The 14,975-nt window shown below is 36.5% G+C and overlaps 1 protein-coding gene across 1 annotated transcript in view; it reads right to left on the bottom strand.

The window, feature by feature from the left end:
* Positions 1 to 14,975, bottom strand: part of limch1 (LIM and calponin homology domains 1) — a 112,866-nt gene that overhangs the window by 23,491 nt on the left and 74,400 nt on the right. Inside the window, exons 8-9 of the mRNA XM_015381822.1 lie at positions 7,172 to 7,430; positions 5,003 to 5,266 (exon numbers count right to left, since the gene is read on the bottom strand). Coding sequence (XP_015237308.1) covers positions 5,003 to 5,266; positions 7,172 to 7,430 — 523 coding nt within the window. The remainder of the gene's footprint in view (positions 1 to 5,002; positions 5,267 to 7,171; positions 7,431 to 14,975) is intronic.

Raw genomic sequence — 14,975 nt, forward strand, 5'->3', positions numbered from 1 at the left:
TTCATATTCTATGAAAATTCTGTAATGTTTGCTTGATAAATCATCCCATATCAAAATAATAGAAGCCTTAAACCAAACACAAGAGGGCACTGTTTTCTAAAATATAGATAAAACTGCAGCACTGCAAAGCAAAACACAGAGCCAGCGGGAAAAAGGTGCATTTAGCATAGAAGAGCTAAATAAAGAGGGCTCATGCGTCTTTAATCAGCACATGAACAACTTGAAAGATGTGGCTCCAAATGTTTTACAGACCGTTTATGGACTCCCATGAATCCATAAACTTTTCACATCTTTTTAAACACAGCTGCTGCTGTTATCGTGGATTGGTGTAAAAGAACTGTGGCCTGTGGTTGGAGCAAAGTAAAGACTAAATTTAGAGAATTCCCCAAATCAAAACCAGATTTTTTTTTCTGCAGTGTCTGTTCACCACATGGCACTTTTTAGTAAATCATTAATCTGCCAAAGAGTTTGGTACAGATGGGATAATATCTGTCTCAATAACATGTGTCTCAATATAAAATCAACCATTGTTCCTCATTTTTATGCCCTCAAAATACAAAAAGCATCACCCTCAATTGTTTCTTCAAGTAAACAAGCAAAGAAATCAAAATTTATTTTTCCATTCTCATGCATTATCTGTGCAACTGTATTTCTGCTAATCAAACTCAGCAGCTCTGATCCCAGTGTATGCAGAGAATATCATGCATTTTGTAGGTCATAATCCAATCAGGGCACTGCACACTGAGGTCAACATCATGCTGATGGAGAGGGCACTCTAAGATCTTTGGACAGAAAGATCCCTTAGCTACCAAGGCAAATTAAGGAGATGGAGTCCAAAGCATCAGATTAAAACGACTCAGCTCACGTTCTTGGAGGAATACGGTCCGAACAAGATTTCTCCTCCCTTGGTTCTTCTCTTTTACTCCTTTCCTTCGTTCTGCCTGCATCAGTTGCTCTTGCTAAAGTGGTTGCCATGGCAGTGGGCACAGGAAGGAAATCAGAGGAACTGGGAGCATATTTGGGTGAGGTCAGCATTTGACAGATCCATTTATCATCCCCATCTGCACCTGCAACTCCTGCAACCTGCTGGTCTACTGTGGTCTGACGTTTCCTGGCAGAAGTGGTGGTTTTTGGAGAGAGAGTCGCGAAGTATTGGGAGAAGTCCTCTGAGCACGAGCGAGTTGAAGCACTGCAGAAAGCAAAGCAAACTGAAGCGTTTGGCTGCTTCGTATCTTCCTATATAATCAGACAGCATTCCTTTGGAGCAGCCTGAGATGGAACGGTTGTGAGGTCGTAAATCAAACAAAACACTGCATGCTAACAGGTCTGTTTAGAGCAGCTGGGATGTGAAAACAGCTTGGAGCCAGTAAAACCAAAGTCACTTCAACACTTCTTGTTTTGTTACTGTTTTCTGAACAGCTACTTTGCTGGAAGTTTTTATTGGACTCTAAACCAAAGTGTGGAGAGAGAAAGTGGCCGGCTGCTGGCAGGGAGAGGGCCGGCCTTCAGACCTAATCTGCTCAGGGTCAGGGATGGAAGAAGACCTCATTTCCTCACATCCTGAGGGCGGGTCACACGTGCAGGCTGTTTTTTTTTTTTTTATGTGTGGATTTGTCTGCACATATTGTACAGTTATAGGCTCATGGCCACATTTTTAAAGGTGCACACACTTTATCTGATGGCTGTTTTAATGACAAAAAATAATAACAAAAAATAATTATTTGGTTCCTGCAAATTTCTTTTTGAAATTGGGATATTTTCAAAAGAAACTGATTGCCACTAGAGTGCCTTTCAAGCATTTTCTGGAATATGTTGCATGTTTTTTCAGTTTACATGATCCTGAGACTCATGGGCTCAGTGCAGACACAACTTGATCTCTCTCCTTTCATTTGCTATGGGAGTTGTGCAATAAGGTGAGAGTCACTTGCCCTCCTCCAGCAAAGCGATGGGCAAAATTCGGGAATGACATTAAAATGCACACAGATGCTTGCGATGTGACACAAGAAAGCAAGAAAGGCTTAACTTTTGTAGCTGATGTATGGCCCAAAACCAATCAGTGAGGGCCTCACTGATCATAAATTAGAGGAGTGATCGCCACACATTGCAGTCTGTAACCACCCTTAACATGTAGGGAAATTTTATTTGTGTCCATCTTTTCTATATTACCGGTACATGATTTCAGTCAAATCTAGTAAAATCGTCTACCTCTGCATCCTTGCAGCCTTTGCTGGATTGACTGTATTAATATCAAATTCACTCTAAACGTATAACTAATCATGCATCTTGGACAAAAGTAACATCAAAGCACTATGTGCAATCGCTGCTCTCACTTTTGTGTCCTGTGTGTTCAGTTTCAAAAAGAAATTTAGAGAAAGAAACGCGCGAAGTAAAGGTTTCTGCACTGCTACTCTTACTGCTTTGAAAAAAATGAAGACAGACAATTGTGGACTGAAAACTAGATGGCTAGGGGAAAGTGCTAACTGGCTTTGTGCAATTGCTGGCTTGTTATGTTAATATAGCCAGTTTGACCTCTTATGTATGTTCTATAGGTTAATGTGTAGCAGAATAGCTGTTACTGAGTTAGTTAACATACTTGAAAACTATTCAGGTATTGTTGTTGGTGGTGCTATTGTGCAGTAGAATGAGTTGCCTTTCCAGATCAAAAGTCTTTCTATGGATTGGGATTTTGTAAAATTAATCCCTACATAAATATAAGTTGTGGTTTGCACAGTGGCGTTGTTTGTAGCACTGTTGCTTGCAGCAAGATGGTATTGGATTGAATTCCCAGCCCGAGGTCTTTCTGCATGGTATTGATGCCAATGCCATGCAGAAAGACCCCGAGCTGGTTCTCCCTGTTTCAAGCATGGCTGTTAGGTTAGTTGCTGTCCCTAAATTGTCCTCAGGTGTGAATGTGTGTGTGCATGCTTGTGTGTCTCTGTGCTCCCATGCGATGGACTACCCCACATTTTGCTCATAGGCTGCTGGAGATAGGCACCAGCCACCCCCATAACCCTGAAGGAGCAACCGGGAGAAAATTGATGGATGGATAAATAGCTATTATGGTACAATGTGAAAAATATTCATATATTCCTCTAATATTATACCAAAAATAATGAGTAAGAAAGTTCCCAATGCATAATGCTGCCACCACCATGTTACAGCCGTATTTATGCTGATATCAATTTACACAGACTGACTCACGAAGAAACAACTACTGGTCTTGAAATAATAATAAAAAAAAGAATATTAGTGTTAAGCAGGCTGAATACAGATGAATGCCTAATTTTTCAGATTTATATTGGTAAGAAATTTTAAATGACGCAAAATTTCCCTTTGTTTTAACAAATACCCATGTGTGTTTGCTATTTATATAGGATATAAAAACATACAAAAGTTTGACTATTAAAAAACAGGGAGTCTTGAAAAGTACTGTAATAACACATTTTTAAGGCATCTACTTTTAGTAAAGCTTATAATGGAAACAAATAAAAAAGAATTGTGGTCTCTAAATGTAGTAATGTTTAAGTGTAAATATCAATATCAAGAGCTCCATCTTATATATTTTTTTTAAAGCACACTTAAAACACATAGTCCTTTAAAAAACACACACACATTCCTATAATTCTAAGAGTAAACCAAAGCCCTAACATCTGTGCCAAAAAGTCGGAAAAAAAGGAACCCGAGGGGTGGTTCCTCGTAACAACAAACCAACAGGACTAAAATAAATGTTGGCTTTTTTATAAAAAAAAAACAAAAGAAAAAAAAAATGAAAAAACAGGCCGGATTATGAAATAACTTAGGAGCCCTTAAATGTCATTTTCCAAAAAAAATAAAAAAAATACTCCCAGTCCTGGAACAAGCTGGGATTGTAAGAAATGTTTCAGTTCATAATTCAGTTTGCAGTTTATAATCCCCACCTTGTTGCTTCAAACTTGAAGCCTAATTTATGGCCTCTGGGTGGCCCACTGGGTACAAACTTTGTCTGGTTCAATAAAGAAAAGCCTGTATGTTCATTCTGTGTCCCAACCAGCTATGAATTTGCGCAGAAACTTCTTAGCTAATAGTTAAGCTGCTGAAAAGGATTTATAGTGTAAAATCTAATCTCATAATTACAGCAGTGTAAAGTAGTCAGATAAGAAAAAAGGAAAGTTGGAACTGTTTTCTACCAATAGGAACTATATATGGTTACGTCGATGGATAACACTGAATATTGTTTCTTAAAAGATCTACATCTGCTGAAATTATTATGTACAGTTTTCCAAAACTTGAAATATAAATATCCAGATGTAAAAACCCTGACAGTATTCTTAAATCCCAGCAAGCTGAGATATGACTGTAGCAGGACACAGAAATGTCTCCAAATGTTAATAAAGCAAAGAGACGTTAAAAAAAGGTTTGATTCCAGATTCTCTCCAGTGATAAAGGTATCTTTGCTTCTTACTGGATCTCTGTTTCTGTCTCCTGAACCCCAGTCGGCCTCGGCAGATGGCCGCTCACACTGAGGCTGATTCTGCTGGAGGTTTCTTCCTGTTAAAAGGGAGTTTTACTCTCCACTGTCACTACAAGCATGCTTAGTGTGAGGAATTGTCTTTGATGCAATGAGTTGATGCAATCAACTGGTTTTTCTCAGGTTGAAAACTGAATCAATTTGACTGTATGATCTGGTTAAACTGTAAAGTGCCTTGAGCTGACGTGTTTTGAATTGGCACTGTATAAATAAACTGAATTGAATTGAAAGGTTAGACTCTTGAAAGTGTTTCTACGAACCACTAAATGATGATGGGCCATTATGGCTACATTTTTGGCTTAAACATTATAACAGAGGGGAAACTGTTATGTTTTTTCAACACATATTTCTGGTTAAATATTTATAAAGAAAAATTAAGAGACAGTCTAAGATGATTGCTTAATCAGAAAAGGGTATAACAAAAAATATATCAAAAGAGAATTAGAGGAAATATAAATCAGAATCAGGTGTGGAATTTAGGATATGGATTTTGACCTTTGTTCAGAGGTGCCCTTTAGCTGAGTGATGGTTTCCCTAGGGGGCTCCGAGTTGGCCTGGTAGAGGCCACATCGTAGAGGCTCACTGCTCCTTCTTATTCCCACAGCATGGATCACAATGCAAGGTGAGGAAGCACTCAGCTTTACATCCCTCTCATCGTCTTCGCTCTTGTTCTCTTGAATCTGTGGTTCAATGTGTGGAGTGGGAGAAGGGCTATGGGACTCTCTAAGTGGGAGGACTAAGACAGGGCTTTCTTTTGGACTTTCATAACATCAATTTGCAACACACATTGGAAAAAATAGGAGCACATAATCAGGTTGGAGGAAAATGAGTGACATGAGGAGTATTATGATGTCATGGTCACAGGACATGAGGGAGGGAAAGACAGGAGGAGGACAAACATGAAAAGAAAGAATGAATTTATGATAAATTTGGACTACTAGCAGCAAATAATGAGTGATTCACATAACAAACTGCACACACGTTGGTATGAAAAAACTCTACTTTTGGGCAATTGAAACAAATTGTAAAACTGACTGAAAATAATTTCTATTTTTTTTTACTTTGAATCAGTTATCTGCATTTCATCAGAGCTATCTTTAGATATAAACTAAAATGATGACGCGTTTCACTAAACTGTAGCTTTAGTCAAATCAGGTGGTCATAAACACAACAGTTAGAAAAGAAAAGAATAAAAAGGAATCCAGTGGGTAAGAAAAAATGTGAAACTTGTGATGAAATGTCTGAACCCTGTGCTCACTGGTAATAATATGGCATACCGATATATTCCAATAAGCCCTTCAGACCTAAAGCAGCTTAATGCTGAACTATGCAGCATAGTTCAAACTCCTGCTTTAGTGAAAGTCAATAAAAATACGCATCATCCAGTCCAATCAGAAGAAAAATGAAACAGAGAAAAAGAGTCAGCAGCTGAAAGGTTTTGTTATGTTTGGCATTGATAACAGATGCCAGGAACCATCACTGACTATGGAGAGTTTCCACTGGATTCTGTGACTTCACTGTAAAACTCTGGGCTATTCATTTCCAAAAAACAACAACAACAAAAAAAAACATTATCTTTTTTTGTAATAACCTTTTGTAGTTTATCTTCTTTGTGATGTGTGTTAGTGACTTTTTTTTCATAGTTTTAAACAGGAATTATTGTGAACAAAACTTTACATTCATTGACGGTGTTAAAATGTTTTTTTTTTTTCAGGTTATATGCAAACATTTTGAAAATGCACTTTTAATATGCATGAGCTCTAGACCATAGGTCTTCAACAGGGGGTCCGCAACCCCTAGGGTGTCCACAGAGGTACTGCATGGGGTTTGCAAAAGTTTTGGTTGATTAGACTTTTTGTTCATATTACCCCCTGAAGTTTTTTTCCACTAATTGAAATGTCTTCAAATCCACATTAACATTGATTCAAGACAGTGTAGTAAACAGATAAATGGAGGCAGAAGATGTCTCTCAGTCATCAATGCACACATTCAGCGACACACAGAAGCTCTTTCACCTGGGGCACCGTTTCATTCACAACACCTGTCCCATCAACCAGGAATCAGAATCAGAAATACTTTAATAATCCCTGGACGGAAATAATATAGTTACATTACTCCATCTGTAATAGAGTGACTATAGGACCAGTTTGATATAACACACTTTCATATAATATATATAATTAGGGGGTCCCTGCTCCATCTCGCCCTCAGTTTAGGGGTCCTTAGCCTGAAAAACGTTGAAGACCTCTGCTCTAGACCATAATCATTCAAATTAATATTAAGTGTGTAATGAATCTATACAAGTTTTACAATATGAATGGAATCACTGAAATACATGAACCTTTTGATGGTATATATCATTATTCTGATGTACCTGAAGATCATCTGGACATGCAGCTACAAGAACTTTGCTTTCTTATATTTGTTTCCGGATCGGTCAGTAACATTAGCAATCTTGGTTCCTTCATCCATATTGTTTTTCAAACTGATAACTGGTACTCTAAATTAAAATAATAATGTATAAATCATTGAATTTAACTAACATTATTTGCAAAGAATAAACATACCTTATTATTATTTGAACAAAATGTTAATGCATTTTCTTCAGTCATGAAGTTTAAAGACGTAACCCTCTTTCAGCTCTTTTTGATTCCTGACACTCACCTACAAGGTCTGTCTCCTCCTACAGGTGAGGTTGCAGTACTGCAGGTCTGGCGCCCTCCATCTTCCTTGTCATTCTTTTTTTTGCGAAGTGGAGCTGGAACATATCCGCTCTGGTTGCTCCTGTTGGGTAGGTACTGGTTAAAAGGCATGGCGGTCCGCAGCTCTGTGACTGATGTGCGACGCGCCAACATGTCGTCCTTGTGAAGGTCCGGCATCTTCCTGTTAGGTGTGCCATCGGACTCTGAGTCACTGCCATGGTCTAAGGTGTGCCAAAGAGATGTGAAAAGAAAGATTTTTTTTATCAATATACAGCTGGGAAAATCCTGGCCATGAAACTTCCTTTATCTTTATGAAGAAAGTACTCACTTAACACTAAATCAGGATTTAATCTATGCTGTGCTTAAGGCAAGGGTAAAACTTTTCATAAATCCTTAGCAGACATGACAGATTAAAAACATGTTAAAGATGTTCCAGCAGATTTCCTACATACTTACAATCTGATTCTTATTATCATAATGTAATGAAGGGCTGCAAATTACAATTACAAGGAAATAAATTTAAAAAAAGTCAGAACCCGTTTTCGTAATCATCCTGCTTCATCCTGCTTTAGGCACCTTGTTAAAGTGTTCATACCCTATAAAATTTTCACATTGTTTCATGTTTCATGATGGGACATGTTTACTCGTCAAAGTCTTGATTTTAGTTTTGGATCAGATCCCCAACTATGGATGGAAAAGGTCAGTATTCAGCTCTATTTAAGCTGATACTACAGAACACAACCCTTTACAGACAGCTGGATTCAGAAGTCGCCCATTTCAATGTGATCCAACTTCAGTAAACATGGATGCAGCTGTTCCCAAAAGATCTGTTATAATTCCAAAAAAGTAAAGAAAAAAGTTTAAAAAATCCATTTCGATTTGCATGTTTTCTAGGCCAAAACGAGGCTTTGATTTTAGTCCACTCTATTAAGCCTCAAACTCAATGCCATTACTGACATTTTGAATTGAAAAAGCTTCCTGGATGGGAAGCGAAATGTCTACAAACTTGGAAAACAACGTTTTTTTTTTTTTTTACTTTTTTGGAATGACTATGACCTGGATGACTGAGAATCTTCACCAGCATCTTTTATAATTATTACAGAACATTAGTAAACAAACATCAGGTTAGTGAACAGAGCAACAGATCAGAGAGAAGATTGGGAAAAACGACTGATGTTCACCTAACCTGACAAGTTGGAAAAAGACAGCATTATTCAGAAAGGAACCTTGAAGGCTGTACTGTAGGAAGTCTGGAGGAGCAACAGAGATCCAAAGACTTCGCTCTAGTGAGCTGAATGCAATGCAACAGCAGAAATAAAGGAAATACAAAACCGAGCAACTTGTAATACCCTGAGATGTAAATACCGTATAAGACTATTGTTAAATTCATGCATAGACAATTAAAATGCTTTTATGGCAAAGATAGGGTTCCATATTACCGGTTTAATTTATTCGAAATGTGTGCTTACAAAGCCTAAAGTCATCATCTGTAGGTACCATTATAAATCATTTATACAGCTTATAAGACATGTTAATTTCAACTTATAAGTTATGGCCATTAAAAGAACTATTCTTTACAGAGCAATGCATCAGTGGAACCTATTAGACAAATTTAGATATAAAGTTCTGTTTAAAGTAAACTTTTAATTTGTTAATTTAACATTAGTTATTTTAAGCTCATATTGGGATTATAGTGACTAGTATTAATATTCATGCACAGCAACATGTAAATATGGAAAAAATTATGTGTCAAAACTTGGTATATTGATTCAGTGGTTTAAGTTTGGTTAGTATTGTAATGTTGGAAGATTTACATTGACTTATGTAGACAGCTGTCTATTTTCAAAATGTATTTTATTTCTGTTTATGTCACTGGTATAATTTTCATTGTCTGGAGCCTAGGAAGAACATTAGCATTAAGCTGTCACTAATGGGGATCCATAATAAAGAAACTGCTTTTTTTTTGCCTACATGCAAAATGCTAGGTTCGAGGAGGAAACCTGATGATGTCACTTAAAACAGAACGCACATGCTTGAGCATGGTGGATGAAGCACAATGCTCTGTGTTTTTCTTCAGCAGAGGGGGATTGTGCCAAAGTGGATGTTAGGAAAACATGCAAGTGGCTGCAAAAACAAGCTTAGGAGAGCATGACTGCCGAAAATTGAGAGTCAGGTTGTTCAAACAATTGAGCTATTTAGAAAAAAAGAGTGATTGCAGTTTTTAGTCTCTCTATGTGCAAAGTGGGGAAATTTGCTCTTAAGAATCTGCAGCTTCAAATGTAGAAAAAAATATTTTTCAAGTTATGAATCAGATGAGCAGAGTAAACATTTTAAACCAGACTTTAATTTTTACCTTCATTGAGCAACCCTCACTTAATCTAATTCTTATCCCTTGACGTCCAAATCTATCTATAGGCAATATTTGAAGGTCAATTTGCAATGATGGGTGTCAAGAGGTTAATCTCACCACTTTTGCATTTTCATAACAGAATCCCCCAATGGTATTTAAATATGAAATGTAACAATATGAAGATTAATGTGAGGGGTTAATACGGAGGTAAATTAAGCAAGAAGCCCAGTAAAGACAACCGCTATCCTCTACTCTATAACCAAAGCTCCTCCTTATTTACATCATGAAATACCGTTTAGACTCAATATGCATCAAAATACCAGATAAAATAGCACATAAAGCATAAAAATAAAATATATCACACTCACCAGAGATGCTGATTATTCATAAACAAAATCCATCCATCTGTCTTGGTGCAGGAAGTCTTAGTATCTCTATTTAAGCAGTATCATTTTTTGAATTTTTACGGAAAGAAGTAGTATCAGCCATTGAGGCCAGACAAAACTTTTTAACAGAAGCAAAACTAAAATGCAGATGGTCTGTAGCTTAACTTGAGTGTAAACATCTTGCTCTAACTGTCCATTCAGAGGAAAGAAAATGCTGATGTTAGGGTGGGCCCGCTAATTGGCCCAGTGGGGCAAATCTGAAATCTGATTGGTTGAAATCAACGTTCCTCACTAAAATTGTTATGGTAATCTCAGCCAGCACTGCTGATTCTGAAGGCCCTGGGGAGATTTCACTGACATAGCATTAAACTAAGGCTGACATCTGATTGGAAAATAAAGGCAAAATAGCAACCATATAAATCAAATTGAAGCAGCACAGCCAAGAGAAACGCTACAAAATTAAGAGAATGGATTGTTTGGAAAAATGAAAATTCAAGTTTAGGTTGTGAGTGTAGGTCAGTGTTTCTGATTGATTTTAGGCCAGCAGTAACGGCCTTGAAGGCCCTCACAGCTTTTTAGTGCATTTTAGATAAAAGTTCAAGTTCAAGTACTTCTACTGTTCCTAACGACAAACTTATTGCACAGGCAGGTCTTAAAAGAAATGAAGAAATTATAATAAACGCATTTCAAGTCAATAACTTTTAAGTACCATGTAAATAGTGGAAACAGTCTGGAGAGTAATTTTCGAGGACTAACTGGGAACAGTGCGAAGGAAAGCAAGATTAAGTTATAAAATCAATTTAAAGGAGAAACTGCTGATTGCTTACCCCCATAGCAGATATCTGAGAGTCATTTCTTTAAATTTAAATTACATAGTCATTAGCTTTTTAAACTTATAGGCCTTACAGTAATCTGACAGTGTAATAAAATACAATGAATTCCAGCAACTGAGCATCAATCAAACCCAAACATGCTGATGGGATGTGTTTATAAAACAAAGCCATACTTACATAAATCATAGCATTGCATTGCTTACGAAATTTTAGCCTACAGTGAAAGAGAATTTACTTTGGATGCCAATTTCTGTTTCAGCATTACAATTTAAACCCATTGCAGGATTTTTAATGTTGCTCTTAACACCTGGTTTTGCAGAAATGCACAGCTCATGGACTTTCCCTAATCTGTGGGGTAAATTCCTTAATAAAATCTCGTAATGTGATCCTCTAAACAGGAGAGGAATGAAAATCTGGCTCTTAGATAAAGTCACATGTTTTAAATTCCTGTAATTTACTGCTGGCATAACCAGATGTTCCTCCTTTTATTCTTTGTTTATTTTGCAAGTTGTTATTAATTTAAATGTAAAAAATGGATACCTATGTACCTGTTGCAACAAGCACCTCTAGTCTTTTCTTCCTTGTTAGTGGAAACAAACATAACATTATCTTGTGAAATGAAATTTTTGCTGAATTTTTTCTTCTGTGATGAAAACTTGGAGGATAAACTTAAAAAATAAGCAGCCTGGAGGTATCCACATCACAAACCCTGAAAAGTTTAGCTATGACTCTTAACCCATCACTTGGAAACATGAGTGGTTCTTTAATGTCGATACATCTTTAAGGAGAAACATATGTTTCATAGAATGATGTGCTCTCTTTACACAAGGCTTGAGGGAAAAGTCTTTATGTGTCAGTACTACACATGTTAGCAGGTTCTGAGAAATATGCATCAATAATCATCAATGCCCTGCAGTGCTGTAAGTAACCAAAATAAATAGTGACAGTAATATACACCAACAAATAGTAATAACATGGACTCAATTCCACTTCATAAACTATGTCTGGGTTATGAGCTGCCAATATAGCAGCCAAACATTGTATAATAATTTCCTCCTTATTGTTATGTAACACTAAACAAATGGAAGATTTTGGTCGAAGAGGAAAACTAACAAACTGCCCCAGATTTTTATCTGATGAAGACATGTCTAAAATATACATTTTAATGTTGTTTTTTTCTTCTTTTGTTTGGTATAACCTATACAAAAAAAATGTGCCCCAGTTTGAAATGTTTGATAAAATCCTCTTATCTATTCCCTAAATTATTGCAAATACAAATGTATTTCATCACTGTAGAAATACAAAAGACTATTCTATTTTAGTTGATCATATTCTATTCTGTTCTGTTCTATGAACTTATTTCATTCATAAAAAGCCATTAGATGTATTTATAATAAATGCAATTATCAAAAGTGGCACCAACAATTTATTTGTGCACTAACAACAATGCATTCATGTAGACATTCGTTTTCTTTGTGCGACCAACATTTTTATTGACTGTAAAAACATCATTTTTTACCTAAATACATATATTTCCCTCTTCCTGAGGTATGGTCAATGGTCTCTTTCTCTTTCTGTATGTGTCCAACTTCAGAGTATTTTAAGATAAACATTTTTTAAGATAAGCAGTGTAATGGCAGCAAAAATTTGTTGACATAATAAAAACAAACCTGAAATTTACACTAAGGGAAATATTTCCATGTGAACTCTCTCTATTAAATACTTCACTAATTATTGGTGAGTGTCACTAAGAAAAACTCTAAAGCTAAAAGTATATTTAATATATAATCACCAAAGTTTCATAGTGTTTTTTTTTTCATCAGAGCTGCTCATACAGAAGTGGCAGAGACAAAACAGTGGTGCAGAAATTGAATCTCATTTGGTGAATGAATTAATCACCTCCTCAGTTAATGTCAAGGTGAAGTCGATTTTCATTGATGAATAGAGAAAAGGCTCTGTCTGAAGGTAACAGCAGGAAAACCTGGCATGTTTGAACAGATATTTGCGAGATAGAAACCTTTCCTCAGGATATCCATCCATCCATCCATCCATCCATCCATCCATCCATCCATCCATCCATCCATCCATCATTTAACTGGGGATCAGGTGTTAGGGAATATGAGTGCTTGACAGTGCAAGAGATAACCCAGAGTTATCTGCTCTGGGAGAAATTGATTAGATGATGCTGTGCAGTAAAGAGGTAGAGATAATGCTTTAGGGGGGTTGTGCAACCTGTTTTACTGCACCAAATGTACCAGGAAAAAAACAGGGCCTCTCATGCTGGTGAGGGATTTCCGTATGTTATTATTTTGTGGGAGAACATGTGATTGTTTATTGTGCTTTCTTAAGAAGTTCAGAATGCAGGACCTTTCAACTGCAAGACCTCATTTTTCCCCTCTTCAAAAAAGTACCTCTGACCTTTTTTGTTGTTTTGCATTTTATTTTTTTTTTTTGTTTTGCAATGAAAATTAATGTCAACAAGTATGTTAGATTAGGAGTGCTACAGCCTGATAACAGGAGTTTCCTTTGCTCTTCCCCAAAACAGAAACAAACAGGATGCCAAGTGGTGCTGTGAATTTCCCACACAGCCTTGGAAAGTACGCTTTCACAATGACCTTTTTTATGTTGCTGTTAAACTTTATAAGGAAATAATTTACAAACGGCTTATGAGGGAAGAGTTTTAGGCTTTAGAAGATGGTTCCATTTTGCATTAAAAATAAATGTAATAACTTGTAATTTTAGCAGGAAACATGAGCTACTCTGAGGTTTAAATAACATGTACTGTCTAGTTATAAGGTCAATGATAGAAATAATGCATACCTCTCATATAATATACAATACATTTTAGAGGCAAGAACGCAGGTTTTGATTGCATGTTTTTTATATATTCATATGTGCAGGGCAGTGAATAGTTTTGTTGCCTTGATATTGCTACTGTTTTTGAATTTTTTCACAGCTGTGTGTTTATTACAATCCTAATAAAAAATGATGGAGAAAAAAAAATTGGAACAGCAAGCAAGCAAGCTTTTGAGGAGAGAGGGATCTACCAAAACTACTCAAAGAGCAGATCAACAACTCTTCCAGGAGGTCATGAAAGAATCGTGAACAACTCCTCTTATCTCCCCTTTTATCTCCTCTTTCTTTAATCTTTTCTCCTTTTCTTTCTGTTGTTCCTTTCCTGTTCTACTTACATTGCAGTCTCCATAAAACTTAATACACCCTGCATGATTTATAATGCAACAATTTATATGCATAAATCAAGCGGAACACTATGGCAATAGCCTTACTGCTCCACTTGTGAAAACAAAATCTGTGGGGCTCTCTTTTTGCATCAAGACAATTATTCTTATTGCCACATCGCCAGACAGGACACTTTTGCCCCATTGAAGGTCACTAATTATGATTCAACAATAGAAATCAAATAGGAAAAAATCACTGGGAAAGTGCAAAAGCAATAAATAATTAACAATATCTCATCTTACACTTTTTAAAACATTCTGGGGACCCTAGAGTCACAATTTGAGCTTGTTGGAAAGGCTGCATTAAACTAGATGGAAAACTAGCTCAGCGTTTAAGAAGAACATCCTACTGACTGTTTAACATGATAACAGGTGTTTGATGCACCGATATATAACAATCGATAGAACATCATGTTGCTATGGACTGAGACAGGGATGCTGCACAAGCAGAAACCTCTTCGGAAGCACAAAAAAACAGGTTCTTCTTAAAGCCCATTTAACTTTGATAAGTAGAATGGCATGTTGCTGGCATGAAAAATGCATAGATTCGATGCTGTAATCGGTGATCAGCAATATTGGGATCAGACATGGATTTTGTTGAATGGCTTCAAAAAACCTGATCAGTGAATCTCTATTGATCAACAAACAGAATGAAATCTAAATGAGGTGCTGTGAACATGGCCTGTTTAACATCTGGGTCACTTTTAAGTTCCAGAAGCAAAAAAAGTCCTCTTGCACGATGTAAAAAAGGAATAACAGTTTTTTTGAAAATGTACTTTTTTTCGTTCATCATTTGCACTTCATTTGTACTTAGTCGGCTTTTCAGACATTGCAGACATTGCTGTTTGATAAAATGGGATGTTTAAATATGATAGGAGAGAAAAATCTAAATCTTTAAGAAGAGAGACACCTTTTTACAATGTAAAAATTGTATCTGTACCCCTTCACAAACAGACAG

The sequence above is a fragment of the Cyprinodon variegatus genome, unplaced genomic scaffold (assembly GCF_000732505.1).
Source record: "Cyprinodon variegatus isolate N-32 unplaced genomic scaffold, C_variegatus-1.0 Scaffold242, whole genome shotgun sequence".
NCBI lineage: Eukaryota > Metazoa > Chordata > Actinopteri > Cyprinodontiformes > Cyprinodontidae > Cyprinodon > Cyprinodon variegatus.